Source organism: Bubalus bubalis, chromosome 2, assembly GCF_019923935.1.
Source record: "Bubalus bubalis isolate 160015118507 breed Murrah chromosome 2, NDDB_SH_1, whole genome shotgun sequence".
In the NCBI taxonomy this organism is placed as follows: domain Eukaryota; kingdom Metazoa; phylum Chordata; class Mammalia; order Artiodactyla; family Bovidae; genus Bubalus; species Bubalus bubalis.
Genome location: NC_059158.1, coordinates 35,928,689 through 35,942,810, shown reverse-complemented (window position 1 = coordinate 35,942,810; position 14,122 = coordinate 35,928,689). Strand labels below are relative to the sequence as shown.

General features: G+C 51.9%; 1 protein-coding gene across 1 annotated transcript; it reads left to right on the top strand.

The window, feature by feature from the left end:
- The first annotated feature begins 6,493 nt into the window (after positions 1 to 6,493).
- LOC102415506 (guanylyl cyclase-activating protein 1) lies at positions 6,494 to 13,872 on the top strand. Its single transcript, XM_006069193.3, has 4 exons — positions 6,494 to 6,936; positions 12,425 to 12,574; positions 12,936 to 13,029; positions 13,607 to 13,872. Exons 1-4 carry the CDS (start codon positions 6,736 to 6,738, stop codon positions 13,777 to 13,779), a joined length of 618 nt encoding a protein of 205 aa, XP_006069255.1. The 5' UTR covers positions 6,494 to 6,735; the 3' UTR covers positions 13,780 to 13,872.
- The last annotated feature ends 250 nt before the right edge of the window (positions 13,873 to 14,122 follow it).

Sequence of the window (14,122 nt, the reverse complement as noted above, 5' to 3'; positions counted from 1 at the left end):
TCCTCTAGAGCTATCTCTCGAGGCTAGAGCTTGTCCAGTTCAAGTCTCAGAATAACCTTCCCCCAGGGCCCGGAGGAGAGAGATGACACCTTAAGATGTCCATTCTGCTGCCTTGAGGAGGGCCTCTGGGGAACTAGTTGCTCCTGACACATACTTTCCACCAGTACCCCTACTTCTGTCCCACCTGTCCTGTACCCCAGCCCCCACGACACCTTCTGTGCCCACCTCCTGAGCTTCCAGAGTCCTGTGGTGGGAATTTAAAATTTTATTTATTCTTAATGTATTTATCTGGCTGCACTGGGTCTCAGCTGCTGCACTGGGGATCTTTAGTGGCAGCATGCGAACTCTTAGTCATGGCACGTGGGATCCAGTTCCCTGACCAGGGATGGAACCCAGGTTGCCTGCATTGGGAGCATGGAGTCTTAGCTACTGGATCACCAAGGAAGCCCCCCTCCTGCTCTCTGAGCACACTCAGGTTTCAACTTTCCGCACTCTGGGAAGGCACCACTCGTCCATCTGTTTCTCTTGTCCAAAATTTGTATTAGAACCTGTCATCTGCTATCTTCTTCTTCTTGGTCTCTCTGGATCTGCAGCTTTTAGAAATGAATTGCCATTTCAGTGTGCTTTTCAAGAGGCAGAGATAAATGCAAGTTTTCAGCACAACCCGAAGCTGTACCTCCCAACAGTCATCCCACAGACACTGGGTGAACAACCAGCGCATGCTGGGCCCTTGGGCTACAAAGACAAACAAGAATCATCTCTGCGCCCCCAGACCCTGAGGAGTGGGGGCGGGGCCCGTATCTGCACGCGCTCAACTGACGCCTCCTCCTCGCTCCTGGAGAAGGTCGCCCCCTAGAGGTTCACCTTGGTAAGGCGGCCTCCACCGACGCTTCCAGGACACCTTGACAGAAGCCAGCCAAGGTGCCAGGTTGGTCTGGGCGGGACACTCTCTGGAGGCCCAGAACCTATGCTTAGGGCTCTGTTGTGTTTCTGTGGAGGTGGCCAGTGGGCAGACGGGCACGTTGGAGCGAGTCAGTAGGGACTGGGATTGCCACCCCTCCCATCCCTTCCCGGCGTGGCTTCTACCTCTACACCCCTGCCCGCCATGTTCCCTCTCCTTGGCATCATTCAGCCGCGTAGGTGCTCTCACTCTGGTGTGGCATCTGTCCCGGGAAGGAGTCCTGCAGACAGAGCAGCCTGGGGAGGCCACGGTCCTCTCTCAAGCGGCCACAGCATGCGCCGTCCACTGAGACCCTCTGTACTCCTCTCATGGGTCCCAGTCTTCCTCCTCCCACGGTCCGTCTCTTCCTCCTCCCACGGTCCGTCTCTTCCTCCTCCCACCGGTCCAACTCTTCCTCCTCTCATGGGTCCCTCTCTTCCTCCTCTCACTCTCACGGGTCGTCTCTTCCTCCTCTCAGGTATTCATCTCTTCCTGGATGCCTCGCTATGGAGCCCCATCTCCTTGACCTGGCATCTGTGTCTCTGGGGGAGGGATGGGGAGCAGGACTGCTAGAGCCCCTGCAGAGGGAGAGGCTGGGCTCTCGGGCTGGGGAGCTGTGGATTCCATTCGCACCTTGGGCTGGAGTGAGGGACAGGGCCCCACAGCCAGCCGGAGTGAGCTCCCTGTGGGGGGATTGCTCAGGCAGAGGGGCCACAGGGAAGGCGCTAGACTCAGGGGCTTATAGATCCTGTAGGTTCATCCAGCCTTTAGCCCAGAGACTTATTTTTTCCCCCAGCAGTGTGGCTTATGAGAATCTTGGTTTTCTGACCAGGGGAAAGGTTGGTGTGCTGCAGTCCATGGGGTCACAAAGAGTAGAATAGGACTGAACGGCTGAACTGAACCGACCAGGGATTGAACCCTGGGCCCTTGGCAGTGAAAGTGAAGTCCTAACCACTGGACTGCCAGGAAGTTCCCTTCCCAGCGATTTGACAACTTAGGCTAAAAGCAAGAATTTAACATGGGAAAACTTTGGTACATTACCACTTAAAAATTTTGTGAACCTGAGAATGTGATTTTTCTGCCCCCAATTTCTTCTGTATCACATGGAAATAATAACATCCATCCCACAGGACTGTCGGAGAAGGCAATGGCACCCCACTCCAGTACTCTTGCCTGGAAAATCCCATGGATGGAGGAGCATGGTAGGCTGCAGTTCATGGGGTCACTAAGAGTCGGGCACAACAGAGCGACTTCACTTTCACTTTTCACTTGCATGCATTGGAGAAGGAAATGGCAACCCACTCTAGTGTTCTTGCCTGGAGAATCCCAGGGACGGGGGAGCCTGGTGGGCTGCCATCTATGGGGTCGCACAGAGTCAGACGTGACTGAAGCGACTTAGCATTAGCATAGCATAGGACTGTCTTGAGCCTGTTCATCGAGCTTAGCCTGGTGTTTTAGACAAGCTCTAGTCTATATTAGCTCTCTTGAATCTTATCTTATCATTCATTCATTCAATAATGTTTTATTGAGCCCCTCCCAGTCAAATGTTACTCTCAAAGAGATAATTGGGGGGGTGGGGTGTAATGAAGGAACTATTCACAGGTAAGAGGGCATGGTTAAGGGACTGATGATATGCCTAGAGGGTGGCAACAGAGGGAAGCCCTTCTTACCCCTAAGCCTGAGGGGTAGAGGGATGAGGCTTTGTCACAGCAGACTGGAGAGAGTTCTAGCAGGAGCTGTAGCTGAAAGTCAAAGAAAACAACCAGGACCCAAACTGTGGCCCAGCAGGGATGGAGGGGAACAGATACCCAGCCTCGGTCTTTTTCCATCCTCCAGTCTCCTAGCAGTGCTTCTCAAAGGATGAAACTAGCTTGAAGCCAGAGGGTCAGGGAGCCCAGGTGATCCAGTCCACAGGGTTCAGCCTCCTGGGGCTCAGAGCAGACCAATAAAGGTAGAGAAGGAGTGAGGCAGGGGCCAACAGCATAACCAGCACATGACCATGTGGGATCCATGGTACTGGGTGCTGGAGTGTTGTAAAAAAATGAGGAAGACAGAGGTCTCTACTGGGGATCTTGCTGGATTCCTGAGGACAGGCTGGTAATAACCAGCTGCTTACAATTCCAGAAAGAAATGAGTGTTCTGTCTGTTATTGTAAAAGTGTGACTATCATAGACTTTAAAGTAAGCTGTAATGACTTCCACCTGTTGTTCCTGCCTTTCTACAGTCCCCTCCCTCTGAGTGTGGGTGAGACCTGTGGCTTGCTTCTACTCCACAGACTATGGCAAAGGTGATGGGTGTCACTTCCTTGATGAGGTTCCACTATATGAGATTCCATTTTAGCAGATTACAGAGAGGATCTCCTCGCTGACTTGATAAAATAAGCAGCCATGTTGAGGAGTCTATGTAAGAAGGAACCGTGGGCAGCTTCTAGAAACTTTGGGCAACTTCTCGGACCTGAGAGTGTCCTCCAGACAATGTCTAGCAGAGAGCCGTGTCTTCAGTCCTACAGTCATAGGAAACGAGTTCTACCAAAGACCTGGATAAGGTAGAAGTGGTTGCTTCCCCAGTCAAGCCTTCCGATGAAAACATAGCCCAGATGGTACCTTGTTTCCAGCCTTGTGAAATCCTGGGCAGAGGACGCCGTTGAGCCAGGCCTAGACTCCTGGTCCACAGAAGCTGTGAGATAATAAATGTGCATAATTTGAAGCTGACGACTTTGTGGGTAATTTGTTATGCAATGTCGAAAACTAATAGAACACATAAGCAAGATGTCAGAGTGCTGAGGCAGGGAAGGTGAATCCTGCAGAGATGCAGAAGGCTTCACAGAGGAGGTGGCTTTTGTGCTCATGCATGAAGAGTGAGGAGGATGTAAGCAGAGATGGAAAGATGAGCTGTCACCTCCTCCTTGACCTCTTCCTTTCAAACCCTGGGCCTGAAAGGACTCTGCAAGGACATGGATCCTAGCCTGGGTCCCAAGCGAAATAAAGGGAGGAGCCCTCTCTGCCCTCTTACCCCCAGAAAAAACCATGCTCCGGAGAACTTGATCAAAGCAGGCAGATCCCAGAGTCCCCCTCCCCTGCAATGCACCTTAAGTCGATCGTTTTAGGTGAAAGAGAAGTAAAACAGTCCCATTTGATTCTTTTTTCAAAAATGGTTATCTTCTGTTTCTGTGAGCAACATATGTGCATTATGAAGTGTTATTTTTAAATTTTTAAATTTATTTTGGCTCTGCGTCATGGCTTACAGGATCTTAGTTCCCTGACCAGGAATTGAACCTTGGCCCTAGGCAATGAAAATACCGAGTTATAACTATTGAACTGCTGGGGAATTCCCATGAACCATTTTTTGAGACGCAGATTATTTATTTTAAAGCAAAGATTAAAAAATCACTGGTGATCTCATAACTTAGAGATGACCCTGTTAACATTTTGGTGGTTTCCTTCTCATCATAGGTGTCATGTTCACAAGTCACAAGGACAACTGTATTGGCATCACTCTGGTCTCAGTCTTTCTCTCTCTCTGGTCTTCTAAAGGGGCATTCTTAACTCGGGTCCTTTGGATGAACTTTCTCAGAATAATGGGCAAAAAGAGCTGGAGAACTGGAAAGGAGACCATCTAGTGGATAATCGAAAGGAAGAAAACTGCTCCCTGGGGGAAAACCTGATCTGAGAAGGCAGAGACCTGGTCCAGAGCACATAGTCCCCCCACCCCATCCCATCCTCTGTTATATCTGGCAGATGCCTGTAGATCAGGCCAGAGAAACAGCCCCCAGAGGTTCCTCTGTCAAGGAGGGAAATCTCTCCCTGGGTGCCCAGGGTTCTGCTTCTGGTGGTTCTTCTGTGCCCTGAGCTGTTGGAAGGGGGTGTCCCCCTGAGAGAGGGCTTCTAGAGCTGAGCAATATTCAGGAGCACAGATCCCATCACTCCAGGCTCCTCCCTCCACCCAGCCAGTGCTCACAGCCTGTGGATACACAGGACTGGGCCCTGATGGCTGGAAGGCTGTGATTGCCCTTCTTTGTTGAGCTGGGCCATCTCTCTGAGCTGACCTCTCCAGACCCAGTTCCTTCTGTCCAGTTCTTAGGAAGTGATCTTAGGATGACAGCCTGACACTCTTCCCACAAAACTGTATAAGAACTACCGTCTTCCTGGTGCCTCCGTCCTCAAACTGCCTCTGAGGGTTCTAGTTTGCTTTTTTTTTAAAATATGTTTTTGATGTGGACCATTTTAAAAGTCTTCATTGCATTTGTTACAGTATTACTTCTGTTTGATGTTTTGATTTTTTGGCCATGAGGCATGTGGGATCTTAGCTCCCCAAGCAGGAATCAAACCCAGGGATCTAACCTGCACCCCCTTTATTGGAAGGCGAAGTCTTAACCACTGGCCTGTCAGGGAAGCCTCCTCTAGTTTACTTTTTTATTTAAATGAAGAGAGGGTGGTCCATGTAGCAGATGAGAGAAGCAAACAGGGAAGGGACAGGACAGAGCTAGGGCTTAAGTGCACTTGAACGCTGGCTGGGGAATTCTCTGGCGGTCCAGTGGCTAAGAGTCCACGCTTCCCACATGCCACCACCAAGAGTTAGCATGACACATCTAAAGATTCTGCGTGCTGTGACTAAGACCTGGCAGTGCAGCCAAATAAATAAATATTTTTAAAATTATATATATATATATATAAATAGTCTATGGCCAGAGAGTATCCCACTAGAGATCAGAGAAAGATGTTGCTGCATAGATGGGCTTCTATTCTCAGCCAGGGACGCTTCCAGGACCAGCAGGTAGCAGCACACTCATGCACCTGTGTGCCTGCACTCACAAACACACATACACACACACACACACATGCCCCAGGCCACTAGGCACACACTCAATGTCCCCTCCCCCATGCCCCTGAGTGGTGATGGTGTCAGGTTTAGAGTGAGATGGAGGGCTGAATTCAAGCCTCCCATGATGGGAAAGATGCAGCTTCCAGGAACATAAGTGTGGTCAAAACAGGACCAGTGTGTGTGTGTGTGTGTGTGTGTGCGCGAGGCTATGTGTATTTGTGCAGTTTTATGTAAAAGGGGTTTCCCTCTGACTTCTCTGGTCTCATCTGGGGAGCCCATAAACTCAGCATCACCCAGGCCCTCTCATATATTAACTGTCCGTGGTGTGATTGGAACCCCTCTGTCATGATGGCCAAGTGCAGGGCACAGCCTGGGTAACTGTACGCAGCAGTCCTCTTGAGAGCCCTCAGCTGGCCCAGCTCTGGAAGACAGACCAGATCTTTCTCATAGGTACCTCAATTCCGTGTCCGAGGACAGGAACCAGAAACACTGAGCACCCATTCAAACCAGGAGAAGGGAGTGGCGGTGACAGGATTGGGACAGCTGTTGGCTGGCCACCCACTTTGTCCCCATAAGAAGGGATCAGGAGATTGCAAATTGGGTAAGAAAATCCTCTCACCTCCAGCTCAAGACTGTAATCCTGGGCCTCTGGTCCCCTAAGCTTTGTTCTATTTTCGCTCCTCTTCTCAGAGTGAGCGGGTCTCCATTGGCTGCAAGGATTTAGTGGGGACTTTTAACACGAGTTCTCCGGCAGCCCTTGGATCTGGTGTAGGCTTGCACAGCCCCCGTGACCTCCTCTCCTCTGCTTACCTCCTCTAGTCATTTCCCTGCGCTTTGGGATTCGTCAGATCTGGGGAACTCAGGCTTGTGAGCAAGGAGGGCCCAGTGTTAGGAAGCCCAGCCGCACTGGTGTGGGGACCAGCGGTGAAAAGAACCGGTCCCCCTTGGGCATCAGCCTCCCGCAGGCCTGAGCGATGGGGAACATCATGGACGGTAAGTCGGTGGAGGAGCTGAGCAGCACTGAGTGCCACCAGTGGTACAAGAAGTTCATGACAGAGTGCCCCTCCGGCCAGCTCACCCTCTACGAGTTCCGCCAGTTCTTCGGCCTCAAGAACCTGAGCCCGTGGGCCAGCCAGTATGTGGAGCAGATGTTTGAGACCTTTGACTTCAACAAAGTGAGCTGGGCTCTGGGTGGGGAGCGCTGCAGGGATGCCCCGGGGCTAGTGTGGGGGTGGGAGGGGCAAGTGTGAGGATGGCTGGAGGAATGACTGTTTATCTGGGAGACTGAATATCCACATCAGTGACTCCAGTTTTCTAATGTCCATTGAGCACCTACTGTGAGTCAGGCACTGGAGGTTTGGAAATGAATCAGCCCTCATCCCCAGGGAAGAGAGAGAGAGGGAGACCCTGGTCAGTGCACTCGGAGGCTAAACGTTGGTTTCCTCTGCCTCTTCCACATGTGCAATTTACCCCAGAACAACGTGAACACTTACAAGACGGTCAACAAGCACCTACTAAGTGCTTGGTGCTGCACCTCGTGCCTCTGCACAGGCCCTCAGATGCTCCCAGGATGCAGAAGGCAGAGGCGTGGAGGGCAGAGAGCAGGGTGATGAGTTTCAGGCTGGCTTCAGGCCCGCTGGTCTGGGGTGGGCAGGTCCACGTTGTTTGGGTCACCCATCCCATGATGATCTGTGGACCCTAGAACTGGGACAGTCAGGGTTGCCTGGTCACTGGGGAACCCAGGCTACTCCAGTTCCCAAGTCCCCAGTCACCTCAGTTCATCCTAAGAGGACCTGAAGGTCTGTGCAGTGGTCAAATTATAGATGTCTCCCCAAGGGATCACCTGAACACTCCAGGTGAGGGCTTCCTGAGACGATAGAGGGGACACTGTAAGTTTCTGTCCCTAGTTTTCATCAGCTGGGTGGCCTTGGAGCCCATTTCTTCCCTGCTCTACCTTAGCTTATTCACTGTCAACTGTCATGGACATCAGGAGCATTAGTTAAGATGTTTCTTGGTATTTCAGAGCAAACCTTCCATTTATTTGGAGCAGTTCAGTCAAGATGTAGTGGTAGAAGAACGTAAATCCACACATCTATCTCCCCCCACCCGCTGGCCCCCACCTCGGCTGCTGCCTCCTCCAAGATGAGGACAGGAAGCTGCCAAGTGTCCACTGCACACTGGGGAGACATTGCCCAGAGCTTTTCTGACTCCCCTCGCTGCCCAGAGGGCCCCAACATCATTGTAGGTGGGGCTTCTAGGGAAAGCTGAGGCTCAGAGGCTATTTAAAAACTCACTAATGTTTAGGATCAAGGGGCCAAAGCAGCTTATGGGCTTTGAGTCCCAGCCTCAAGGGCAGCATTATGGTGCCTGAGGGCTTTCCTAAAAGGGGCGCAGGGTCAGAGTACTGGAGCCCAAGGTATAGAGACCAAGAAGGGATGGCATCCTCACGCTAGACCCCTGAAATACTCCAGAAGAAATGATCTTTCCTGAAAAGGTGTCAGAGTCCATGGTTGAGCCTCAACTCATTATACCCAAATGCACTGAAAGAGCTCAGCCTCTTGCCTGTTAAGGAAACGCTTTGGATCAAGATAACCCTTTGGATCTGAGGTCTAAGATGAGACTTATGACACCGGGGCATGGCAACCCCTCAGCAGTTTGGCTAACTGAGCCCTTCAAATGCCAGCTCTTCAATTTCCGTCACACGTAGGCACCACCGGTGACTCGGACAGTAGAATTCGCCTGCAGTGCTGGAGACCCGGCCTCTATCTGTGGGTCAGAAAGATCCCTTGGAGAAGGGAATGGCAACCCACTCCAGTATTTCTGCTGGAGAATTCTATGGACAGAGGAGCCAGGCAGGCTACAGTCCATGGGGTCACAAACAGCCGGACACAACTCAGCAACTAATACTTTCACTTTTTTTTAAAGCGCCACTTGTATTGTCCCAAACCCGACCTCTTTGATTCTACTCACACCCCCACCTTAGGGCCTGGGTTCCACCAGGCACTCTTCCTCCAGAATGCCGCTCAGCTCACACCTTCCCCAGCTGCAAGGCTCTGGTCAGATGTCTCCTTTCCACTGATACTGCCCTGATGTCCTGGTTTCAGCCCTATTTAACTGGGACTAGTCCCCACCTCTCCAGTGTTCTTGCCTGGAGAATCCCAGGGACGGGGGAGCCTGGTGGGCTACCGTCTATGGGGTCGCACAGAGTCAGACGTGACTGAAGCGACTTAGCAACAGCAGCAGCAGCAGCGGTTCCCACCTGGGCATTTCCTTAACCTTCCCTTTTCCCCTAGAGCATGTCTCATCTTTGTATTAGAAGATGATGTTGAATAACATTTAGCTGCTATGATTATGGTCAATCTCCCTGATGGAATATGAGCTCCACAAAGGCAGGGATTTCTGTCTTTCTTTTTCATTGCTGTATCCTTTGCACTTAGAACAGTGCCTAGAACACAGTAGGAGATCAATCAGTGTTTTTACTTGAGTGAAAGACTATACGAGGAATTATTAGTTTAATGGACTACTTATATATAATATATATTAATTAACATTCATACTTGCTAAACTGAAGAGCATCTTTGTAATATTTGAAGTGTCTTGTACACTGAAGGCGGAAATCACAGTTTGGACACAACTTCCACCCACTGTCTCCAGCAAAAGGCAGTGGGGCAGGTTGGCTACAAGATGAGACCCAGGACTAGGAAGCTTTGATACAGAAGACTGGAAGTTTTGGGTAGTGCAAACAATAGCCCTTGGGCCTATTTTTGTCAATGAAGTTTTGTTAAAACACACCACACGCATTCTTTTACAGATCATCAAAACTGAAATATGTGCTATGTGGCCCTTTCTAGAAAAAGTTTGCCAGCCCTTAAACTAGAAGAGAGTTGTATCCTAGGGTACTGTGCCAGATGGTCAGGGTTTGGGGGTACGGCCATGAGTAGGGAATGTGACCAGGGCAACCTGCATATGCTTTGCTTACTTCAGAGTTTTGCCTGAGCTTGAGTGTACCTGGCAATCACACAGGTGCACACAAATCAATGTAAATCTCCCATCCCTGCATCTGAGCGCTGGGTGCCAATTAGGAGACTCCGTTTATTAATATTTATTTATTTGTTTATTGGCTGCGCCACGAGGCTTGTGGGATCTTAGTTCCCTGACTAGGGATTGAACCCACACTCTCCTGGCAATGAAAGTGCCGAGTCCTAGCCACGGGACAACCAGGGAATTCTCAAGGAGACTCAGTTTCTAGGCAAGGCTTTGTCATTCACTAGCGTGTGGCCTAACCTCTCTCACCTTCAGCTTTTCATCTGAAAATAGAGATAGAGATACCCAGAGGTGGTTGTGAGATTAAATGAGTAAAGTGAGTGAAACACACCTCACCTGAAGCACACAAAACAAGTTAGTATTGTTGTAGTCTTATTACCGATCTAACCCAGACCACAATCCTGAAAAGCACACACTGTCCTTCTGTCTCAGAACTGAGACCCTGAGGCTATCTGACTTGTCCAAGGCCACACCTCTCCCAAGACATGGTTTAGGTCTTTCTGGAACAAACGCACATGCCTTTCCATTGCCCCATCCTGGCCATTTTGTAATTACAAAAAATTATAAAATTAAGAAAAATTTTAATTACCAAGAAATGACAGCTTACTGTAAGTTTCCAACAATATAGAAAGATAAAAACGAAAAGCAAAATGTCCTTACCCTCTGTCCCCTTGCTTGGGGGAAATCTCCACAGAAAGCAAACCTCTTGCTTCTCTGAGCATGGCTGCAGGGGGGCCCGGCTCCACTGTGACAAAGACCCTGAGAGGAGGGTTGGTCAAGGGCTGATTGAGGGACTTCCCTGGTGGTCCAGTGGTTAAGATTCCGCATTTCCACTGCAGCTGGCATGGGTTCGATCCCTGGTTGGGGAACTAAGATCCTGCATGCCCCATGGCACAGCCATGTGTAGGAAAGCCCTTGAACACGGTGAAACACCCTGAAAATATTCACTGATTTTGACTTCCATCGTGGAGCTCAGAGTGGTTAAGGCCTCACCTAAGGCCAGCACATGATTGGGAACTCTTGGAGGCCTTCTTGTCCCATCTCTGCCACATCCCTAATAACAGTACCCCAGCCTCTGCTTGCACACTTTCAGGGACAGGGAACTCATTACTGCACGAAGCTGTCCCTTCTACTGTGGGCAATTCTGTCTGTTAAAGAGTTCTTCATACAGATCCCAAACCTGCCACTCAGTAACTTCCCGGTTCCAGAGTGATGGTTGTGAGTAAGTGGAGCAATAGAGGCTGGACTCTGGGTTCACAGGCTCTGAGTCCAATGCCCCTTTCCTTTCAGCACTCATCCTCTCTGCAAGACACAGGCTTCCCTTTCCCAGATTCACTTGACTTGGGCAGAAGGTGGGCAGAGGCAGGCCTGTGTTTCCTGCTTCCCTGACCCTAATGGTAGGGCTGGCAGGGCCAGGTGGAAAGTCAGCTGCTGAACATATGGGGGCTCCTGGGGAAATATCCTGCAGCAATGTCTTGTACCACCTTCCTCCATGGCCAATCCCTCCAAGACTCAGTGAGGGCACGACCTCCCCCAGGAAGCCTTTCTGCTGCTTTTGCCTGGTCGCTGTCCTGGTCTGTGATTCCATAATGTCCTGTCCAGATGTGCTGTCCCTGAACATATGTCATGATGGCACCATGATTTCCTTATAGTGATGGTAATAATAATGTATGTGTTAGTCGTTCAGTCGTGTCCGACTCTGTGACCCCATGGGGTATAGCCCGTCAGACTCCTCGGTTCATGTGATTTTCCAGGCAAGAATACTGGAGTGGGTTCCTTCTCCAGGGGATCTTCCTGACCCAGGGATCAAACCTGGGTCTCCTGCCTTGCAGGCAGACTCTTTACCGTCTGAGCTACCAGGGAAGCCTTGGTAATAATAATGATAATAATAGCTGACATTTACTGAGTGCTTACTATGTGCCAAGCAGTGTTGAGTGCCTTACATACCTGCATTTATTTTAGTCCACATCAATTCCATGCAGGTGGGAGCTATTATAACTACTACTGATCAGGGGTCAGAGTAATGTTGAATCCTTCCTCCCAGATCCTACATATTTGAGAAGGTGGGGCCAGGATTCCAGCCTGTGTCCTCAACGCTGCGCTCCCGTCAGGACGGGCTTTATCTTACTGAGTTCTGAATCCTCAGTCTATCACAGCGCCTAGTCGGTGCTCAGTAAGCTTCCAAGAATAAAGGGAAGAAGGAGAAAAGCGCTCGATCCCTCCAAGTCTACCTCTATCCCTTATCCAGGCCCGTTAGAACGCATCCAAATTACGCCCCTATTCCTAGGGGGTTCGTGTCTCAACTACACACATCTTGCAACCACACCCACCAAACTGGAAGGGCTGAAGTTTGAGGATCACAGCGATGGCTGGAACCAAAGTCCCCTTGAAGTGATAGCAATAAGCCATTTACACTCCAGTGGGCGGTTGGTTTATCCGAGACGCTCAGCGTCTCCTGGGCCCCTGGGGGCTCCGGGAGAGGGGCCGGGACCGGGGGCGGGGCGTCGGTCAGGGCCTGGGCTCTGCGTCTCCTGGTTCCCCCAGCGGCTCCGGGCAGGGGGCGGGGCAGGGGCGGGGTGCCTAGGCAGAGGGGCTCAGGCGGCCACGCCCCCCGCCCAGGACGGCTACATTGATTTCATGGAGTACGTGGCGGCGCTGAGCCTGGTCCTCAAGGGGAAGGTGGAACAGAAGCTGCGCTGGTACTTCAAGCTCTACGACGTGGACGGCAACGGATGCATCGACCGCGATGAGCTGCTCACCATCATCCGGGTAACTCCAGGTGCCGAGGGCCGGGCAGGGGCGGGGCCGAGCTGAGAGCCGGGGCTGGGTCTTCAGCCGGCTGGGGTCGGTCCGCGGGCTCGGAAGGGGACGGGACTGAGACTTAGGGTCCCCGCGGCGGCTCGGGCCTTCACCAGCTGCGTGACCTGGGCCAGGTTCCCCTGGGCCTCAGTTTCCTCTTCTGCACCAAGAGCTGTAGAAGCGCATCCCCTGCTCCGTCTGAGGCCGCGGGCCACCTTGACCTCTACTCGCCTGGCTCCCCGACTGTTCCGTCGGGAGGTGGACGAGCTCTCTCTGCCCCATCCATCGCTGAGACGAGTTAGGATGGGTCCTCTCACTTCTTCCCTTCCAGGCCATCCGAGCCATTAACCCCTGCAGCGACTCGACCATGACCGCCGAGGAGTTCACCGATACAGTGTTCTCCAAGATTGACGTCAATGGGGATGGTGAGGCCGCGCTGGGGCTCCCCAGGGGAGGGGTCACTGGGGCTGTCACAAGTTTCAGAAAAGGAGAGGGCAGGAGGGGAGAGGGAGGCACCAAGGGGCTGCTGCTGGCTACCTCCTCCGCCTGCCTCTGCCCTGGTCACAGAGCTGGCTTTTGAAGGCAATGGCACCCCACTCCAGTACTCTTGCCTGGAAAATCCCATGGACGGAGGAGCCTGGTAGGCTGCAGTCCATGGGGTCGCTGAGGATAGGACACGACTGAGCGACTTCACTTTCACTTTTCACTTTCATGCATTGGAGAAGGAAATGGCTACCCACTCCAGTGTTCTTGCCTGGAGAATCCTAGGGACGGGGGAGCCTGGTAGGCTTACGTCTATGGGGTCGCACAGAGTCGGACACGACTGAAGCGACTTAGCAGCAGCAGCAGCACCAAACTTTGGTCTCTGGCTCCTTGGCCGGCTCTGTTCACAGCCACTTCCTCCAGCCTTGGTTCTGTCCCCCTTAGAAGACTGCAGCTCTGGGCCCCCGGTCAGCAGACGTGAACGCCTCCTACCCATGATGCCCTTTCTTTCCACCCCAGGGGAACTCTCCCTAGAGGAGTTCATGGAGGGCGTCCAGAAGGACCAGATGCTCTTGGACACGCTGACCCGAAGCCTGGACCTTACCCGCATTGTGCGCAGGCTCCAGAATGGAGAGCAGGATGAGGAGGGGGCTAGCGGCAGGGAAACGGAGGCTGAGGAGGCCGACGGCTGAGCTCTCTGCCTGATCTTTCTGTTCTGGGGATGGTGTGTACGGTGGTGCCTGCTGTTTCACTGTTGTTTTAATACTAGATAGAGTCTACTGAAATCAAAGGCTCAGCTCACTTCTTAGGAGTCCATGGTGGCCGCACAGGGGCAGTGGTCCAGAGCGGGGGAACATTCCTGAACTCTGTGTGATTCAGCTGATGGTGACTGCTTCTTGCTCGGGGCAGCCTTCAGCATCCATCAGGCTTCTCCCTACTCCCTTCCTGCACCTCCCCCAGCTTTTACCAACTCTTCCACTGAGCTCTGGTTCCACGCTCTTTTAGACACGGAAGCTCTGAGGCAGAGGTGGGCTT